Source organism: Magallana gigas, chromosome 4 (assembly GCF_963853765.1).
Source record: "Magallana gigas chromosome 4, xbMagGiga1.1, whole genome shotgun sequence".
In the NCBI taxonomy this organism is placed as follows: domain Eukaryota; kingdom Metazoa; phylum Mollusca; class Bivalvia; order Ostreida; family Ostreidae; genus Magallana; species Magallana gigas.
In genome coordinates, this window is record NC_088856.1 from 39,448,481 (window position 1) to 39,467,715 (window position 19,235).

At 34.2% G+C, this 19,235-nt stretch overlaps 3 protein-coding genes across 3 annotated transcripts in view; 2 read left to right on the forward strand and 1 right to left on the reverse strand.

The window, feature by feature from the left end:
* Positions 1 to 19,235, forward strand: part of LOC105342112 (dynein regulatory complex protein 11) — a 274,235-nt gene that overhangs the window by 116,955 nt on the left and 138,045 nt on the right. The window lies entirely within an intron of this gene.
* LOC117680495 (putative nuclease HARBI1) lies at positions 1,945 to 4,668 on the forward strand. The gene is made up of 4 exons (XM_066082408.1): positions 1,945 to 2,218; positions 2,936 to 3,273; positions 3,580 to 3,834; positions 3,966 to 4,668. The coding sequence occupies exons 1-4, from the start codon at positions 2,003 to 2,005 to the stop codon at positions 4,012 to 4,014; spliced, it is 858 nt and encodes a 285-aa protein (XP_065938480.1). The 5' UTR covers positions 1,945 to 2,002; the 3' UTR covers positions 4,015 to 4,668.
* On the reverse strand, positions 4,713 to 7,923 carry LOC136274778 (uncharacterized). The gene is made up of 4 exons (XM_066082409.1): positions 7,905 to 7,923; positions 7,456 to 7,512; positions 7,139 to 7,213; positions 4,713 to 6,796 (listed from the first exon to the last, which is right to left on the reverse strand). Exons 2-4 carry the CDS (start codon positions 7,496 to 7,498, stop codon positions 6,531 to 6,533), a joined length of 384 nt encoding a protein of 127 aa, XP_065938481.1. The 5' UTR covers positions 7,499 to 7,512; positions 7,905 to 7,923; the 3' UTR covers positions 4,713 to 6,530.

Here is a 19,235-nt window from a genome sequence, read left to right on the forward strand (position 1 = left end):
GATGGAAGCAAGGTAAAGCAAAAATATGGGAAATTCAAGCATTCAATTTTCTTTGATCATGAATTTATAATACAAACATAAATGGCGTTATTGTTTTTTTGAATAAATTACTTTTAGCTACCCTCCATTTTAATGAAAACTCTACCGGACAGCAAGCAAAAAATCAAAATGGTGATTTGATATATATCGTTTCATTCCTTAAAGGAAAGCATGGTGAAGGAGTTGCCAAAGAAGTGAAGTTCAAGCAAACCTTCAGTAGGTGCAAGTTAACTAATTTTATAACAGAATGTTGAAATCGTTTGGTCAAATGCTATCACAACTACACTTCCTATTTACAGATTACATTGATGAACTTTTTGAAGAGCTCATATTCAGAAGAGAAGTCCATAGTTCTTTTGCAGAGGCCCGTGCTGCCAACGCTTTAGAATATCGACATAGGCCAGTTCCAGTAGCCCAAAATGGAACAAAGAGCAAGGAAAGAAGACATTGTAGCATCTCATAGATCAAGATTTACTGTATTTACTAAATACATCATAAATATACCATTAGTTTGGATACTTAAAGCCACAATAGTTTTGCGAAGGAAATGTCTGTCGTATTTTGTTCACAACACAAGAAGGCAATATTCGTCTATTTTTCTTTCCAAGTCTGTGGTAAATCCAACGGACAAATCTTCTGTATGCTAGATATCTGTAGAGTCTGAAATGAAAAGGAAATGAAAAAGATACAATGAAAAAAATAAGTTCTACACTATGCAATGTTACTTCAATTTACTTCCATTCATAAGCTGCTAATTAATTTAGAATGATTTTACAGTTACATCATGTACTCCCCAAAACCATCAAACTTACTCGTGAATGAATTGACCTTCTTCAAGTCTACCGTTATCCTGGATATATTCATAATATGAAGTTTCTAAAACATAATTATTTAAGCAGTTAACTATGAAGCCTTCATGTTCAGTGATGCATTCCAAATCCTGTTCCTCAATCTTGCCATCTACAACATTGGTGTGCCTACAGCATTTGTTTTCCTTTGCAGTTGGCATTTGGACACAACTTCCACATGAACACCTAAATTTTAAAAAAGGTTAATAATTTCATTATATTTTGGGACACGTCCATGCTCTGATGTGATAATGTGGATATCGTTATAAAAAGAACTTAAACCACGACGAAGTACTAGTAAATAAATTCGAATTTGTCCTGAACAAATGGTTCAAATTTTGTAGAGAGTGACATTGCTGTACCTGGAATTTGCGGGACATAGACTACTTCATGAAATAAAAAAAACATTTACGACAATGTCATGACAGTTCTTAATAAAAAGTTCCCTTGAAGGTCACAGTTGCACATGACGCATGTAAATAGAAAAAAAATGAAATTAATTCAGTTTAGAAAGTGAAGACAATCGTCATTGAAATAACGATTCAGTGTTCCTTTTTTTTTTTGGGGGGGGGGGGGGTGAAAATGTGTTTTAGCGAAGATCGTCATGAACAGAGGGCAAATTGATAGCACTGTGTATATATTTATATTATAAAGTATAATATCTTGATATTAAGGCAGTAAGAAACACCCCTGAAATTAATTATTTGAAATATTTTCTCAAATACACAAAATAATGACTTAATATTATGTAAAAATTAATTTCAGTCCACTATCTTAAGAAAAAAATATAAATCATACCCATCAATTACTCAAGGCCAAATAAACTTAGGATACAACACATTTCGAATATTTTGAAACATTCATTTGGATGGTGTTCATATGATTTTTGTGCAATTTAGCCTTATATCATTTAAAAATGCGTAACTTGTGTTATGTTCATAGTAAAGACCAGTAGCCCTTTTCACAAAAAAACTTACGATTAATTTTTATCGTAAGTGAAAACTTAAGTTTTTGTTCATTTTCACAAAAAATCTTACATGAATCTTAAGTGTAAGTGTAAAAATAAAAACTTAAGTGCAAATATTTTGTCGTAAGATTATTAATTGACAACAAAAATGGCTGCCTTTTTTCTCCTTTTTGAAAACGATCGAGCATTGCGACGAGAACGTGTTTTTCGGGACCGAATTAACCCGCTAGACAGATATACGGACGTAGATTTGGTTGCACGATACCGTTTTCCTCGGCGAGAAATTCTGCTCCTGACTGATTTGGTAAATGATACTGTTCAGCATCCAACCTCTAGATCATGTGCGATTCCTGTTTGCATCCAAGTAAGTTATAATATAAACTTCTTTCTTTACCTCATTTTCATAGAGAGTTAACGGTTCGTATCGAAATTATACTGGCACTTTTTTCAGTCCTCTGTAATTTCGCCCCATATAGCATTGAAAAGATAATTTTTGAGTATGATTAAACAGGCACCTGTCAGTATTGATCTATCATACTTTTATCAACTTCAATATTATTATCAATTTATCTCACTATTTAATAACCAAAAATATAAGAAAACAGAAGGGTTTAATACCGGGTACTTAAAATCATGCATGCAATATGGTTTATTATGATATTTAACATGTTTAAGCATCATTGTTGATTCTCATTACTCAGCTAAAAAAGATATATTCCAAACAAAGTACTTTACACAGCCTTAAACTATCTATGTCAATTGATAGCCTATATTTTGATTATTCCACTTTTTTGGTAGTTGATTTCCAAGCCCCCCCCCCCCCAAAAAAAAAAAATTTTGCTATGAAAAGTTTTTTACTAGAATAATTGGGGAATGGAGTAGAGGTGTGGGTGGTAGTTATAATTACTATTAAATTGGTAAAAATGTTTAAGGTTTTTTTTTAGCCCTTCAATCTATTTTACTTTTAAAAGTCTTGAAGAACCCCTAATAAAAGAAAACTGAGCCTCAGATTTCTTTCATATTTCTCCCCCTCCCCATCTGTAACACCCCACTTAAACAATTGTGTTCTCTCTTTCCTCAGGTGTTGATCACTCTTCGCTTTTTGGCAAAGGGGGACTACTTGTCAGAAGTGGCGGACCTGAATGGGGTCTCTGTTCCATCAGCTTCAAGGATTTTACATTCTGTCTGCCAAGCTTTATGTCGACAGCTTGATAACATTACTTTCCCGACTACAGTGGATGAGCTGAAGAGAGTAAAGGATGGGTTTTATAAAATTGCACATTTCCCAAACGTTGTTGGCACTATAGATGGTACTTTGATACCCATACAGGGAATGTCGGGAGATGACGAACCGAATTTCATCTGCCGCAAGGGTTTTCCCTCCATCAACGTTCAAGGAGTTGTGGATGCCGACCTTCGGTAAATACTTATTGACTAAAAATATATATTAAAATCATACATTACAGGTAACTTTTACTCTTATGATAATTTTTGAGAAAGATTACTGACCAAAAGCAATTAATTCACTTGTCCACCCCTAATCTAACATAGATAACCGTAGATCTTTGTGCACCTGTAGCGATGTATTTGGAGCAAAATAAAAATCTAATTTTAATTACATTAGTCCGCTCTAAAGTCATATTACCCCCCCCCCCCACTATCAAAAAAATTATAATAATAGCAGAAATAATAAGGTTCAACTAATCAAGCTTATATTCCTTTCAGTTTTACAAATGCTGTTGTGAAGTGGCCCGGATCAACTCATGATTCCTTCATATTGGCCAATTCCTCTGTACCTCAACTGATGGAAACTTTGAGTGGACCCTGGATTTTGGGAGATTCAGGATATCCCCTGAAGAAATGGTTGTTGACCCCATTCAATGAACTAAGAGGCACCAAAGAAGACAATTACAATCAAGCCCACTGCTCAACCAGAAACACAGTGGAAAGGGCATTTGGGGTTCTTAAGTGCAGGTTCAGGTTTGTTCATTATTTTTTGTATATTAGGTTGAATCAATTAAGAATAAAATCCACTTCGGGATTCATCCTTGACATGTTAATTAGAACTAATCCATGTGAACATAACTTATTTTCCTTTTTATTTTGAATAGATGCTTGCATAAAACTGGAGGAAGTCTGCAGTTCACTGCCCCAAAATGAATCAAAATGATCGAATGCTGCCTAAGACTGCACAATATGGCCATCAATCGAAGACTCCCGCTTGAAGCTGCAGAAGATCCCATCCAGGTTCTGCACAACAATGCTGTGTACAGGGGAAATGGAAATGATGGTTTCAGGGTGAGACAGACCATTGCTCAGAGGTTTTGAAAACATTATCCGTAATGTAATGCATTATTCCTTAAATTTCTTATGACATTGTGTTAAAAATAGTACATATGTGAGTATCATCACATAAAATTTTATCATGTAATTTGTCTTATCATATCAAATGAAATGTAAATATGATATATATAGTTGATGTATACCTTTAAAACTAGCAAATGGCTTAATGAAAGGATAATTAAGCTCATACAAATGCACGCAATGTAAATATTCTCAAAGTATTGTGTAATATAATTTATCGTTCTATTTTTTTTTCTACATGTAAAACCATATTTTTACTACTGTCAGTGTGTATGTCTCTTAAATTATGTCTTTCTCTCTCTCTCACTCTTTCTTTTTCTCTCTCCACTCTCTCTCTCTCTCTCTCTTGTAGAAATATTTGTAAATGAAAATTGTATAGTTGGGCTGTGTCATCAGATTGTTGTTTAATTATTAAGGAAAACCATGACAAATTCATTAAATCGTCAACAGCTTTATGTACAACTGTAAATATTGATAGAAGTTTATAACAATAACATTATATAGTATTATAAGTAAAATTCAAAGTGTTTGTTGCCTTAAAATGATTTTTTTTTTCAATTTATATGAAGTGAATGAATTTTTTCATAAATTTTATTATTTTCCTGATTATAAACTGTTTTGTATTTAATGCATTATTATCCAAAATTAAAAATGATTGTAAATTTTAGAAAGTTTTTCTTCAATTCTATATCTCGATCATTGATAGCTTGAATAATTGTTGGTCTCATCAGTGAATATTAAAGAATTGAACTGAAATTAACTGACCATGGAAACAACTAATTAAATTTTGTTTACCGGTATATGAAAGGCAAATTTATGGTGTGAATAAACAAATTCCGGATAATTTAGAGTTGTCCAACATTGCTGAGGATCAGAGATCATTAAGTGACAAAGTAAAAATTGCTTACTTAATAATGGTATGATAATACTGATTTCATTAATCATAAAATAATTAGATATTACATAAACACATAATTGATTATTGCAGAAAAAAAATATATCTGCTGTTTGACAATCATATCAATGCAATTTAAAAAATGTTTAGTAATAAGTACATGTAATACAGACATGTTTAATACTGGCAATCATATGGAGAAAAAAACACATTTTCTCTCCTCTCTCTCTCTCTCTCTCTCTCTCATTCAAAGCTATGAAATATGAATTAGGTTGGAATTAAATAATTAAAACTTTCAACAATCTTGCGAATTTGTATGTGTACAGAAACAGAGTGTGCATGATGATATTTAGCAGCATTCAATTAGATTTACTTTTTTTAAAATCCATTATCTGTTCATTAATATGGATAGTTGTTCAAATAAACATATACTATACAATTGGTTTACAAACAAGCTTGAAAACCATATGCTCCCTGGCTATTACTTGAGAATGCTACAAATTGAATACCTTACCTACACATAACATACACAAAACATGTACAATTTGTCTTTAACAACAAATAATTCTAAATTCAAAAGAGTAAAAAAATTAAAAACTTCCTTGATATATGCCCATCTACACATTATGTCCTAAATCCCTACATGTTTCAATAAATTCTGTGACATGTAGTGGTTTAAGAGAAGTCATGTTGGGGAATTAACAAAACAAATAACAAACAAGAGGCCCATGTGCCACTTCGCTCACCTGAACTTAGTTCCTTGTAACATTCTATTTCGTAGCATATGCTATTTCTTTTTTAAAATTTTTAAAAACATTTTCCATAATATATATTTTTATGTTAAACTGTGAACCTTTCTTCGGGCCCCAGTTTTGGCCAGTCTAAGGATCACAATTTTTACAATTAAGAATCTTCACTATATATACAAGTTTTTGTGTAAATATTGGCATTTCTGGTGCACTGGTTCTTGAGAAGAAGATTTTTAAAGACATACACCCTTTACTCACTGTTTCGCAATTATCTTCTTTTTTTTCAAAAAAGGTTACGCCCTTTATTTTAAAAATTTTGAATCCTCTTACCATAAGGATGCTTTGTACCAAGTTTAGTTAAGTTTGGCCCAATGGTTCTAGTGAAGACGGACAGACGGATGATGGACAACAGGTGATCAGAAAAGCTCACATGAACCATCGGTTCAGGTGAGCTAAAAGGACACAGGACTGATGGTCTGACTGCTAGAAGGGTAAAAAACATTGAACTGTAAAAAGTGTAAATATATATCTTGGGTAGTTAACAAAAATTTTCTGTGGAATAGTTAATAACCATCTTCAAAGATTAAATTTAATTCCTCACAGTAATTGTGAAGAATTAAATTTCATCTTTGTGGAGGATTTTCCCAAATCTATCATAAATTGTCAATTTATGATAGATTTGGGAACTTAATGATTGGTGAGACTGAAAATGGTGACAAAGGAGAATTCAAAGAGTGTCCTGGAAACTTAGCAACAATTAAATCGACTGCCTTTGTTGATCTCCTCTGCAACTGAAGCATTTCATCCTGCTGTGCCACCATCTTTTCATAGAATTTAATCTTCTTGGCCCTGTACTCATGTACGTGCTTATCTCTCTCTCTCTCCATTTCAAGAAACTCCTCCCTAACATCTTTCGGTGCTTCTGCAGACTTGGCTAAAAATGTTGGTATGCATATTACATCGGATACAAAATTGCTGACTAATTAAAAACTGATTTTCATGCTCATTGTGTCATAATATAGGTGACAGATGTACGGTACATGCAGCTTAATTTATAATTCCATAGATTTCAACATACTTTATAAGGAAAATACATAATGCTGTACAGATAAAGGCTTAACTGTAAAAGGCATTTCTCCAACTTAATGAGATAATCTGAAATTTGTGTTCACATGTATGATAGTATAATAAAAACTAGCTTTGAACAAGTGCATTTGAATCTTAAAGCCATAGTTGCATCTACACTAGAAAAGCTTTTATATACTGTTATACTTACAGCAACTATCATGTAATTTCTTCTTTTTCACAGGCCTTGTCAATGATGCATTCATGAGATTTGAAGTGCATGCTTCTAAATAGTCATTAGAGAAGGTTATCAATTAGTATTCTTTAAATGATAAAAGTTATCAATTAGTATTCTTTAAATGATAAAAGCTACATTATTAAAAATCTAATGTAAACATTACACTAGGAATAATTTGTACTGGTGTATTTTTATATTAAGCATAGTAAAAGTTACACACTAACAGTGCTGCACAAATTCAGAAAAATGTGCTAAATGAGTGAAAAGAAAATAATGCATATGACATGTACCTGGCAAAGTGGGTGGCAGAGTTGGGACAGATGCTTCTTTCATTTCTGAGATGCTATCTAAAAAAAATTATAAGAATAGAGTTGTATACAGAACATTTGATAGTAATTACTGCAAGTTCAATAAATGAATAACCTAAGATAATTTGCAAGGAGTTTCTAAACAAAACAGCAAGTATCAAAAATAACTTATGAAATTATAGGGAGAGATGGAAATTACATGTCTGTGCATGATGTTTTATAAATATACAAAGCACTTACTTAATCAGTAATTTTCTTTTAGTAATACATGTATTCATCTCTCACAATAACAATGTAACTATGATGAGCCAAGAAATATGATCTTTCATTTTAGGTTAAGGAACATGTTTAAAACAAGTTGACATTCCATCCATATAAAAAAATCATATTAAAACCATTTATAATCATTATAATCATAAACATACATGTACCTGGCAAATTATCCGGCAAGTCTGTGTAGCAGGAATGGATTCAAGTCACGTTATGTATTCCCTATTTGCCCCTACTTTTGTTTCTAATAATAGTTGGAAGTTTCTAGTTAATATACTTACTTCCGTGGTTACTATAAATAGGTTTGTTTTGCCATATAGATCGATAATAATCCTTCACACGTGTTCGATCATCATAGGAAATGTCCAGTTTTGTTTATACTTTTCGATTGGTTAATATACCGGAAGTAACCTTTTTCGGGTGGTGCTAAATACAGTCAAAGGTCATACCCTTACAGTCTATTCACTAGATTTAACGTTATATTTTTCTATTGTCGTGGTTGCTATATAAAGCCCCGAAATTCGTAGTTTCTTGGGGACTTGTTAAGCATTGATTTGCTGTAAGTTTCTCACTTCTCTAACATGGTTTATTAGGTATTTAACAGGTTGCACCCGTTAGGAGAATAATTTGATCATTTTGTCGTCGTCATTTGCTCCTGTTGAATTATTTTTGGCCCTTAAACTAAAAGTTAAGTGTTAGGTTCTTATTAAAAGGGATTTTTGTATTAAACCTAGGCCGTTCCCCCGGCTAGGTGGGCTAGCGTTCCCGTACGCTAGGATGGGGGGTGATTTTTGTTGATGATTTTGATGGTGGTGTTCATAGGGATTTTTGATAGGAATTTTTGATAGTAACATTTTTTTGGTTTATACTCGGCAGGAATTTACCATTGTTATAATTATTTTGTTTTTGTTATTTTCTATAAAGTCGTAAATAAATATTGTTGTTTGTTGAAGCTGGTGTTTTTCATTACAGTGTGTTGAACGGTGTCAAAAGGTGAAAAATATATATTATTTAACTTAAAATTAAGACCAAGCAGAATCTCAAATCATAAAGAACCTGGGAAATAAATTATAATACATAGGAAACGGTAAACATATTTCAGAATGTGATTCTGACCCAACCCGTCCTATTACAAAAATGGTGCCGTGACCAGGATTTGAGCCCGCTGTATTTGGCTTTTTGAGTGATTTTTGGGTTGTTGGTAAAACCACTTGTGTATTTCACGCCCACGTATTTTTCAGTCAGCTGTTTTGTTAAAGCCTGTTTCAATAAACATAATAAAAATTCACGCTAAAAATGGATAAAGATTCGCGATTTGAAAATTTAGCAAAACCTCAAGATTTTTACGGTGTACCAGATGGTCAATCAAAGCAAACTTTTGTTGATTTAGATGAAGTTTATAAGAAAAGTCCACGTGCTAAAATATCTGACAGAATTCTAAAAAGTGCCGAGTCGTACATTGCCCGTGCGCCACGTGTCACAGAACCTGATGTTTACAGAGCACCTGTTCGAACAATGCATGACACAATAGAAGAGACAGTGTTTTTCAATGACCGATATTATCCGGACACGAGTGACTTTGTCGATGAAACTACTTTGTCGCAATATGATTTAGAGTTAACAGAACCTAAAGAATATTCTGGGACTATAAAAACAAAGAGTGGGTTACGCGTACCTGATTCAGAATTTCTAAGGGAAGATATTAGAAAAGAACTTAGACAATTATTTTCAGATTTTTCAGGTATTTCAGAAAATCCCGACACTTCGAGTTATGATCCAAAATTTCAGAGTATGAATTTGGAAACTGAAAATAAACATGTTAAAGACATTCGGAAATCAAATCCTGAGTTTGTTACAAGTACTCCAATTAGTTATGGAGATAAATCTTCATTTTCAAATCAAAATAAAATGCCTAAAACACCGGCACGCGTACACTTTGACTCGACGTCCGCAGATTCCCGTCAATCCCGACGCGACATTCACTCGCGTGAGAGTTCAAGAGATACTTTGGACAGAAGGTTTTCACAACCTGGTACTCAAAGACACTCTGTTTCAACTCTCAATACTAAACCGTCCTTGCATGCTTCTCAATTAAACAAGAGTTCCCGAATAAATGAGAATTTTGAGACTCCGCGCCGAATGTCAAATAATCAGACAAGGGGAATAACTCCTACGAGATTAATTCCGCAAGCAATGGCACAAGAGTTACCTCCTCGTGAACATTTTGTAAATTCTCATAGGCTTTCAAGAAAAGAAAAAGAACCTCAAATTTATGATGGTACAACAGACTTGGAAATTTATTTACAGCATTTTGAATGGGTTGCTAGGTACAACAACTGGACAAGTGCTGAAAAAGCACAACAGTTGGCCATTAGTTTAAAAGGGGAGGCTCAACAAGTTTTCAGAGATTTGGACCCTTGAGAGATTAGAGAATTTAATGACATTAAACAGGTTCTCTTACAGAGATTTAACCCTCCTGGTCGTGAAGCAGCATATCGATGTCAATTTAAAAATCGCAAGCGCATTGAAACTGAGAGTATTTCAGAGTTTGGTTATGCACTAAAACATCTTTCAGAAAAAGCGTACCCACAATTAGATAGAATTGCTAGGGAGACTTATGTCATTGATCAGTTCATTTGTGGTCTTAACCATACTGAAATAAAAAAACATGTTCAATTTGGACACCCTAGATCTGTTGATGAAGCTATTACATTGGCTATTGAATATGAAGCATTTGAGGGGCCCAAAACAATTCTCAGAAAACCTTTGAGTGAAGAGAAAAGTGTGCATGTTATTTCGGAAACTCCGCAAACTTCTGAAAATTCTGGGAAAGATTTGGCTTCCATAATTTCTGAAGAAATGGCTAAACTTATGAGTACGCTCACATCTGAAATAAGATCAATTAAATCAGAAAGATGGTTTAAGTGTAAATATTGTCAAAGGAGAGATCACCCTCATTGGAAATGCCCAAATAAACCAAACTTTAACAGGGATCAAAATAATGTTCCAACCACTTCAAACAATGTCAATTCAAATTCGGGAAAATAGGTGGGGTTGGATTCGAGGCCGACAATTCAGCCCTTAAAACTGGTGAAGAAAACAAACTTACCAATAGGCCAATAATTTCATTGAATACAATAAAACCAAGTTGCTTGTTTGTTGAGGCAAAGATGGATGGTGTTCTAATGAGTTTTCTGGTTGACGCAGGTTCTGCAGTTACTATTCTTGATGAGGATATATTTGACATGTTATATGGAAAGATAAAACCTAAGCAGCTGAAAAGCGTAAATAAAACGCTGTTGTGTGCGAAAGGTGAATCAATTCCAATACTGGGAATGTCAAATTTTTCATTTAGTTTATGTGACTCAGATACTATCTTTGAGCAAGAGATGATTGTTGGAAAGTTAGAGGGAAATATTAGTATTTTGGGAGTAGACTTCTTGAAGAGTTATTCAGGAGTTATTAATTTCCGTAATGAAAGTTTGCAGGTTGGCAAACAGATATTTCCTCTTTCACAAACCCCACTAAACTTGCATAGATGTGCCAGAATCCGACTCTGTGACACTATTAAAATACCCCCTGACACAGAGTTCTATTGTAAAGGGTACATTCAAGGGAAACTTGGTACAGATTATGGTTTGGTGGAACCCAAACAAATTGTCAATGTAAATGGTCTTTTGATGGCTAAAACTTTGGTCAATCCTAAAAAGGATGAGATTTCTATTTCTCGCATTATCACTGGTGTGAGATCGGTTTGTCCAGTGAGAGACAGCAGTGTGAGATTTTTCTGTCTTACACTGTGTATTACTACGCCGCTTTAAAACGTAAACAAAAGTTTTCTGCTGTATGGAAATGCAAAATGATTGATTGAGATTATTCATTAAGAAATTGTTTTGCTTCGTTAATTACAATTTATTATATTTTTATTAATGAAACTGTCGGATGCTCTTATTTTTACTTGCACTATTTGAAGCACGCGGAGGGATAAACCGAAAGTAATCTTTTGAACGTCATGACAGAAAGTTGTCAGACATGGTTTTTTAATGTAAATTATGCGAGAAAAATAATCATTCATTATTTACTCGTGTGAGATAGTGAGGTTCCAACTCGGGGCCAAGATTCACGGTCTAGGACTCGGCAAAGCCTCGTCCTGGACTATGAATCTTGTCCCCTCGGTGGAATTTCACTATCCCACACTCTTAATAATGAATGATTCTATTATTCACTCCTTAATCTTACAAACAGGTCAGTTAGATTGAATAAAAATACTTGCATTGCTGATCTAGAACCAGTGGAGAGTGTGCATTATATCGAACCTCAATCTCAAACTCATTCTAAAATTTCAAAACTCCCAGATCATTTGTCTACATTGTTAAGTAAAGTGTCAGATGAATTGAATGGAAAAGAAAAAGATCAAGTTAAAAACTTATTGACAGAATTTGAAGATATTTTTATGAAACCAGATGGAAAGTTGGGTCACACAGATTTGGTTGAACATAACATTGATACTGGGTATGAAAATCCAATTAAAATACCTCCACGTAGACTTTCTCCAAAGCAAAAAGAAATTGTTGACACTGAACTTAAGAAAATGCTTGAACAGAATATCATAGAGCCTAGTAATAGTCCCTGGTCTGCTCCTGTTGTTTTGGTTACAAAGTCTGATGGGTCTACCAGATTTTGCATAGATTTTCGCAAACTTAATTCAATAACAAAGAAGGATGCATATCCCTTGAACAGAATTGATGATGCACTTGAAGCATTATCAGGTGCACAATGGTTTTCCACTTTGGATTTAGCTAGTGGATATTGGCAATGTCCATTGAAAGAGTCTGACAAAAGTAAAACCGCATTTACCACTCACAGGGGATTATACCATTTCAATGTTATGCCCTTTGGGTTATGCAATGCCCCTGCAACATTTTCACGCCTTATGAATTTAGTGTTGGGTGGACTCAATTGGACGAGATGCTTATGTTATTTAGATGACGTCATTGTATTTGGCAGTACATTTGAAATTGCATTAAGAAATCTTAAAGATGTTTTTGAATGTTTACGGAAAGCTAATCTGAAACTCAAACCTAAAAAGTGTACATTGTTTCAAACTGAAGTTGCATATTTAGGCCACCGGGTTTCTAAAGCTGGCATCAGCTGTGACCCTAAGAAAATTTCTGCTGTTCAAGATTGGCCAATTCCAACCAATGTTACAGAAGTTCGATCATTTTTAGGTACTGCAGGTTATTACCGAAAATTTATTCCAAATTTCTCAACCATAGCATCTCCCTTGAGTCAACTCACGAGGAAAAATAAAAGGTTCAAGTGGGATGAAAACTGTCAGAAAGCTTTTGATGAGCTGAAGTTATTGTTAGTTTCTGCTCCAATATTGGCATACCCTATTGCTGATGGAAAGTTTGTACTTGACACAGATGCAAGTGATACTGGGTTAGGTGGTGTTTTGTCCCAAATTCAAAATGGGGAAGAAAAGGTTATTGCCTATGCAAGTGTTTCTTTACTTAACTCTCAGAGAAAATACTGTACAACCCATAAAGAACTTTTAGCAATTGTTACCTTTTTGAAACATTTCAGAAATTATTTGTTTGGTCAGAATTTTTTACTGAGAACAGACCATGCTTCTCTCAAATGGCTTAAGAACTTTAAAAATCCAGAGGGGATGATTGCTCGTTGGATAAGCATTGTAGATATGTATGACTTTGAAATTGAACATCGTAGGGGAACTTTACACTTAAATGCCGATGGTTTATCCCGAATTCCAGTTAAACGTAAATGTACAAGAGAAAAATGCCCCGATTGTGATTCTCCGGAACACTTAGCAAATAATCATGGTTTAAACTTAGAGGTTGTGGCTGAAGAAGGAAAATTTCCGCATGAAGAATCTAAGTATTCTGAGCAGGGAATCTATCCTGTGCAAGCCATTGACAATACTTCTGATGTTTCAAATTGGGTAGAATGCTGGGGTCCTGATCAAATAAAAGAATGGCAAAATGAAGATAGCAATATTGGCAAATTTAAAACACTCAAATCAACAACTGATCATAAACCAAACAGACAAACAATGGGGTCATTCTCCTATGAAGTTAGAATTTTATGTCAAATGTGGGAAGAATTAGAAATCAAACCCGATGGGATACTTTACAGAACAAGTGAAAAAGATCCACATGGAAACATCTTAAATCAAATTGTAGTGCCTCAAATTATTAGAGAAAAGATTTTAGAATCCCTCCATAATTCCAGATTATCAGGTCATTTAGGCAGAGACAAAACATATGAATCTATTAAGAGAAAATTCTATTGGCCTGGAATGTCCCACGATGTAAAACTTTGGTGTCAATCATGTGATCTTTGTGCACGTCGAAAACCAGGTCCAGGGTTTGGGAAATCTCCACTTCAATCTTCTCTTCTTCAATCTACAAAACCTTTAGATAGAATTGCAAAAGATATTTTGGGTGGTTTACCTAAAACTAATAATGGAAATGAATATATCATTATTGTTGGTGATTATTTTTCAAAGTGGAAAGAAGCTTATGCTGTTTCAAATCATACTGCACTTACAGTTGCTGATAAACTTGCTACTGAATTCATTGCACACTATGGTGTTCCAAATCAGATACATACAGATCAAGGGAGAGAATTTGAGAGTGAATTATTTTCTGAACTTTGTAGACTCCTGGGTATTGAGAAAACAAGAACTACTCCTTATCGACCTCAGTCTGATGGACTTGTAGAGCGTTTTAATAGAACCATAATTGCCATGTTGTCCGCTTTTGTAAATGAAAATAAAGATGACTGGGATGATCATTTGCCTTACCTTATGATGGCTTATAGAGCTACCCCCCATATTAGTACAAAATGTAGTCCAAATTTACTTATGCTTGGTAGAGAAATATCTTGTCCTCTAGATATTATGGTCGGAATACCTCCTGAAAATCCCCGGAAATTGTGTCCTTCAATGTATGTCAAATGGTTAGAAATTGCAATGAATAATGCTTTTGAATTTGCTCATGATAATTTGTGCATTGCAGCTCAGAGACAAAAACAATATTATGATAAAGGGTTAAAACCAAGAGAATATGAGCCTGGTGATTGGGTTTGGAGATGGTATTTGCCTGCGATTTCCAATAAATTAGGTCAAGGTTGGACAGGGCCATATCTGGTAATAAAAAGAATTTCAGATGTTACATACGAAATACAGTTAAATTCTGAAAAAAATCCCATAGTCGTCCATGTGGATCACCTGAAACCATTCCAAGGGAGACAACCTCCTAACAATTGGCTGGAAGAGGTAGAGAGCTTCCAGGCTGATGAAGAAAATCTGAGCGAAACTTCCTCTTCACAAATTTCTGATGATTCTCTGGTGCAACCTGTACATAATTCTCCTGTGAAAACAAGAACTGGGAGAATAGTTAAGCCAAGAGAGATCTATTCTCCATAATTTGCAGATAAGTTAAAAATAATAACAAATTCTTTATATCAATATCTTTTATGCAGAAATTTTCATTAGATTAATGGTTAATTTTTGTTTGTAAGAAGGGGATTGGAATATATATAAACAGCTGGTCTGTTGAGCGCTCTTTTCCAAACCCTGTAATTACTAGTACACTCGGACAATGAATAATGATCTGTATATATTGTACGTACTTAATTGTCATAAATAATTTCAGAAATATCTATGGAGGATTTTGTTTTGGACCTATTAGTGAGCGAAGAGGAGTTAATGGAGCTTGATAGAGATATCTGACCCGTCTGGCAGGAAGGAGGAATGAGATGTCCGGCCGAGGGTTGCGACATCTTCCTGGAATGTGTGGCTAAATGTCGGAGACATTGGGCAGAGATACATATGGAATATATTCATGGATATCAGTGCACCCTGTGTCGGTTTGCGACAATGAGGAAGAACCAAGTCAGCAGACACATGGGTCGGGTGCACCCAAATCAGCCAACTGAGGACCTGGAGCTGAAGACTTTTCCCAATAGAAAGTACCATAATCCAGGAAATGGCCTTATGCCAATCTGTGAGATCACAGACAATAGGAGACAGTTTCGGGATGAAGAGGCCAGGCGGCGGAGGTCACTTGTTGCGGGGATCGCGACCCCTTGAGTAAGAGAGGACACCAACTCCCGGGACCAGGTGGTGTTCGCTTATGACACCGAGACAGTTGTAGTTACAAAGAAACTCTGGGGGCCGAATAGTAAAGAGAAGGTTGTTAGATTGAGGAACTGTTAGATTAAATTTAGTAGGTACGCAGGGTATACAAATATTTGGCCATTATAGTTTTATTTTATGTTTTAATAATGATTGTTAATCACTGGCCATATATTGATTTCATTGTTGAATTTTATATTTTGTTTGTAGGGAAAGAAAAATGTTTGTTTTATTTTTATATAAATTCCTGCTATGATTATGTATAACTTTATCCTTAAAATAAATGATTATATCATTTATTCTTAAGCAGGGGGGAGTGTAGCAGGAATGGATTCAAGTCACGTTATGTATTCCCTATTTGCCCCTACTTTTGTTTCTAATAATAGTTGGAAGTTTCTAGTTAATATACTTACTTCCGTGGTTACTATAAATAGGTTTGTTTTGCCATATAGATCGATAATAATCCTTCACACGTGTTCGATCATCATAGGAAATGTCCAGTTTTGTTTATACTTTTCGATTGGTTAATATACCGGAAGTAACCTTTTTCGGGTGGTGCTAAATACAGTCAAAGGTCATACCCTTACAGTCTATTCACTAGATTTAACGTTATATTTTTCTATTGTCGTGGTTGCTATATAAAGCCCCGAAATTCGTAGTTTCTTGGGGACTTGTTAAGCATTGATTTGCTGTAAGTTTCTCACTTCTCTAACATGGTTTATTAGGTATTTAACAGGTTGCACCCGTTAGGAGAATAATTTGATCATTTTGTCGTCGTCATTTGCTCCTGTTGAATTATTTTTGGCCCTTAAACTAAAAGTTAAGTGTTAGGTTCTTATTAAAAGGGATTTTTGTATTAAACCTAGGCCGTTCCCCCGGCTAGGTGGGCTAGCGTTCCCGTACGCTAGGATGGGGGGTGATTTTTGTTGATGATTTTGATGGTGGTGTTCATAGGGATTTTTGATAGGAATTTTTGATAGTAACATTTTTTTGGTTTATACTCGGCAGGAATTTACCATTGTTATAATTATTTTGTTTTTGTTATTTTCTATAAAGTCGTAAATAAATATTGTTGTTTGTTGAAGCTGGTGTTTTTCATTACAGTGTGTTGAACGGTGTCAAAAGGTGAAAAATATATATTATTTAACTTAAAATTAAGACCAAGCAGAATCTCAAATCATAAAGAACCTGGGAAATAAATTATAATACATAGGAAACGGTAAACATATTTCAGAATGTGATTCTGACCCAACCCGTCCTATTACATCTGCAACAGCATCATCACATATTCCTGATACAGAATCAAAATCTGAAGAAATATTATAAAATAGATATAAAATCAAACACAATACTCATATTCATAGCTATATTGTATATATAGTATCGGAACATATACTGACTTTCCTCAGAGTGAGTCTTCCCACAGGGAAGTCTAACTGTGAGAGGAGTCTCTCTGTATGACACCTGTGCATGTATAAGGTATGAGGTACTGTTACTTACTGGTAATACATGTACATACAATTCTATAAAGCAATACTTGTAATTGACTAGCAGAAAATTGTTTTCAAAATGAACTTTTATCATACTTGCATGGAGTTAAATGTAAATCATATACATGTATTACTCTATGAGAGTCATGCAATCTTAAATTAGTTATCAATAAGAGGAATGATATTTACCTTTCTCAATTGTAATGAAAGAAGATGGTGTTGCTTTATTACACTCTAAAGTGTCAACTCCGCCTTCCACATCTTCCACAGAGCATTTAGATAATGTGCCAAGAATCTAATTCAAAATTTTAAAAAAAAATATATTTTACAAGTGTGGCAAACATGTTTCTTGATCAACATTTTAAACTCTTAGTGTCAAATTGTTTCAGATAAGAAATACATACAAAGACAACTACATGTACAATAATCGTAGCCAGGAACTTACAAGTCTTTCCCAGGTTTTTATGTCCTCCAAAGGTGCAGGACCACCTCCTGTACCTCTCATCTCTTTCAAACGTGCAGCTTCTTTTTTCTTTGTGGCACTTGAAATATCCTGCCACTTTTTCTTACAATCAACAACATCCCGTGTGATTTCTGAGATGTTGACAGAGTTTACTCTAAAAGAAATGTTGATACTTTAAAATGTTATCTATCTATCTATCCATCCATCCATCCATCCATCCATCCATCCATCCATCCATCCATCTATCTATCTATCTATCCATCCATCCATCCATCCATCCATCCATCCATCCATCCATCCAAATCATTTTATATAATTGTTTTTTACATACATGTGCATTTTTATTCACATGTTCATTTTTCTTGCATCATTTGTTCATTGTATTTTATCTATCAATTTGGTCCTTATTTTATAATCATGTAACTGCTGAATGTAGGTCTAACTCATTCGTTCAAAGATATGCAGTTTTTCAAAACACATATTTATAGAGGTTTTAGACTTTTAGCTGTTTCATATCATGAGGGAACGTATATACATCCCTGATATCATTCAATTAGATATTTGTGTCGATAAAAACCTATTATATAATCAACATTAATTAATTTTAAAGTAAATTTAATATAGGATTTGCTTAAATTGTTTTCATATGAAACGAAGATTAAAAAAACTTAACAAATAGGTCAGTGAAACAACAGTGCGCTGTCAACTCACCGTTCGGCTATTTGTTGCCAACATTGCGTCTTTTGGCTATTGGTAAGGCCAGGGGAGAATTTCCTCTTATAGTCTTGATGTTGGCCGAAACACCCTGAGCCAAAGCCTCCAACTCATCGGTACTCCAGTTTGGTTTGCGTTTTTGTTTGTCCATGTTGTGTTTATGTTAAATTTCCCGCTGTTATGTCGAATTTGCAGACGATTACGTAACCGGAAGATGTGAATGCGCAGCCGCATTGAAAACGAAAGTGTGTTGCTAAGAAAGCTTTTTGTCGTAAGTGTAATCTTAAGTGCGTTTTTAGAAGAGCACTTGGGAAATCTCTTAAGTGTGTTTTTTTCACTTACGAGTGGTTTCGTGAAAACGACTTAAGAAATGACTTACGGTATTCGTAAGTCAAATAATTAAGATTAAACTTACGTTTTTTTGTGAAAAGGGCTACTGAAATTTGGACACAACCACCACCAGTGTTTAGGTTTTATGTCAAACAAATTTCAAGGTCATATCAACAGGTCAAAGGTCAAATATGATGACGTCATCTAGGGTTTTTATCAATTTATACCTCTGTCAAACATACTTAAACCTTAATTAATCTAAAACCAATGGTTAAATTTTCTTTATTTTGATATATTTTAATTAAAGGGTCATGACAATCAAACTGTTAAATTT

What these genes read in the sequence shown, in the direction of transcription:
- LOC117680495 (XM_066082408.1), top strand. Translation starts at nt 2,003, where the DNA reads ATGGCTGCCTTTTTTCTCCTTTTTGAAAACGATCGAGCATTGCGACGA. An exon ending in CGATTCCTGTTTGCATCCAA is followed by an intron (nt 2,219 to 2,935) that starts GTAAGTTATAAT and finishes CTCTTTCCTCAG; the next exon opens with GTGTTGATCACTCTTCGCTT. An exon ending in GTTGTGGATGCCGACCTTCG is followed by an intron (nt 3,274 to 3,579) that starts GTAAATACTTAT and finishes TATTCCTTTCAG; the next exon opens with TTTTACAAATGCTGTTGTGA.
- LOC136274778 (XM_066082409.1), bottom strand. Translation starts at nt 7,498, where the DNA reads ATGAAAGAAGCATCTGTCCCAACTCTGCCACCCACTTTGCCAG. An exon ending in TCTGCCACCCACTTTGCCAG is followed by an intron (nt 7,214 to 7,455) that starts GTACATGTCATA and finishes ATGACTATTTAG; the next exon opens with AAGCATGCACTTCAAATCTC. An exon ending in GAAATTACATGATAGTTGCT is followed by an intron (nt 6,797 to 7,138) that starts GTAAGTATAACA and finishes CAACATTTTTAG; the next exon opens with CCAAGTCTGCAGAAGCACCG.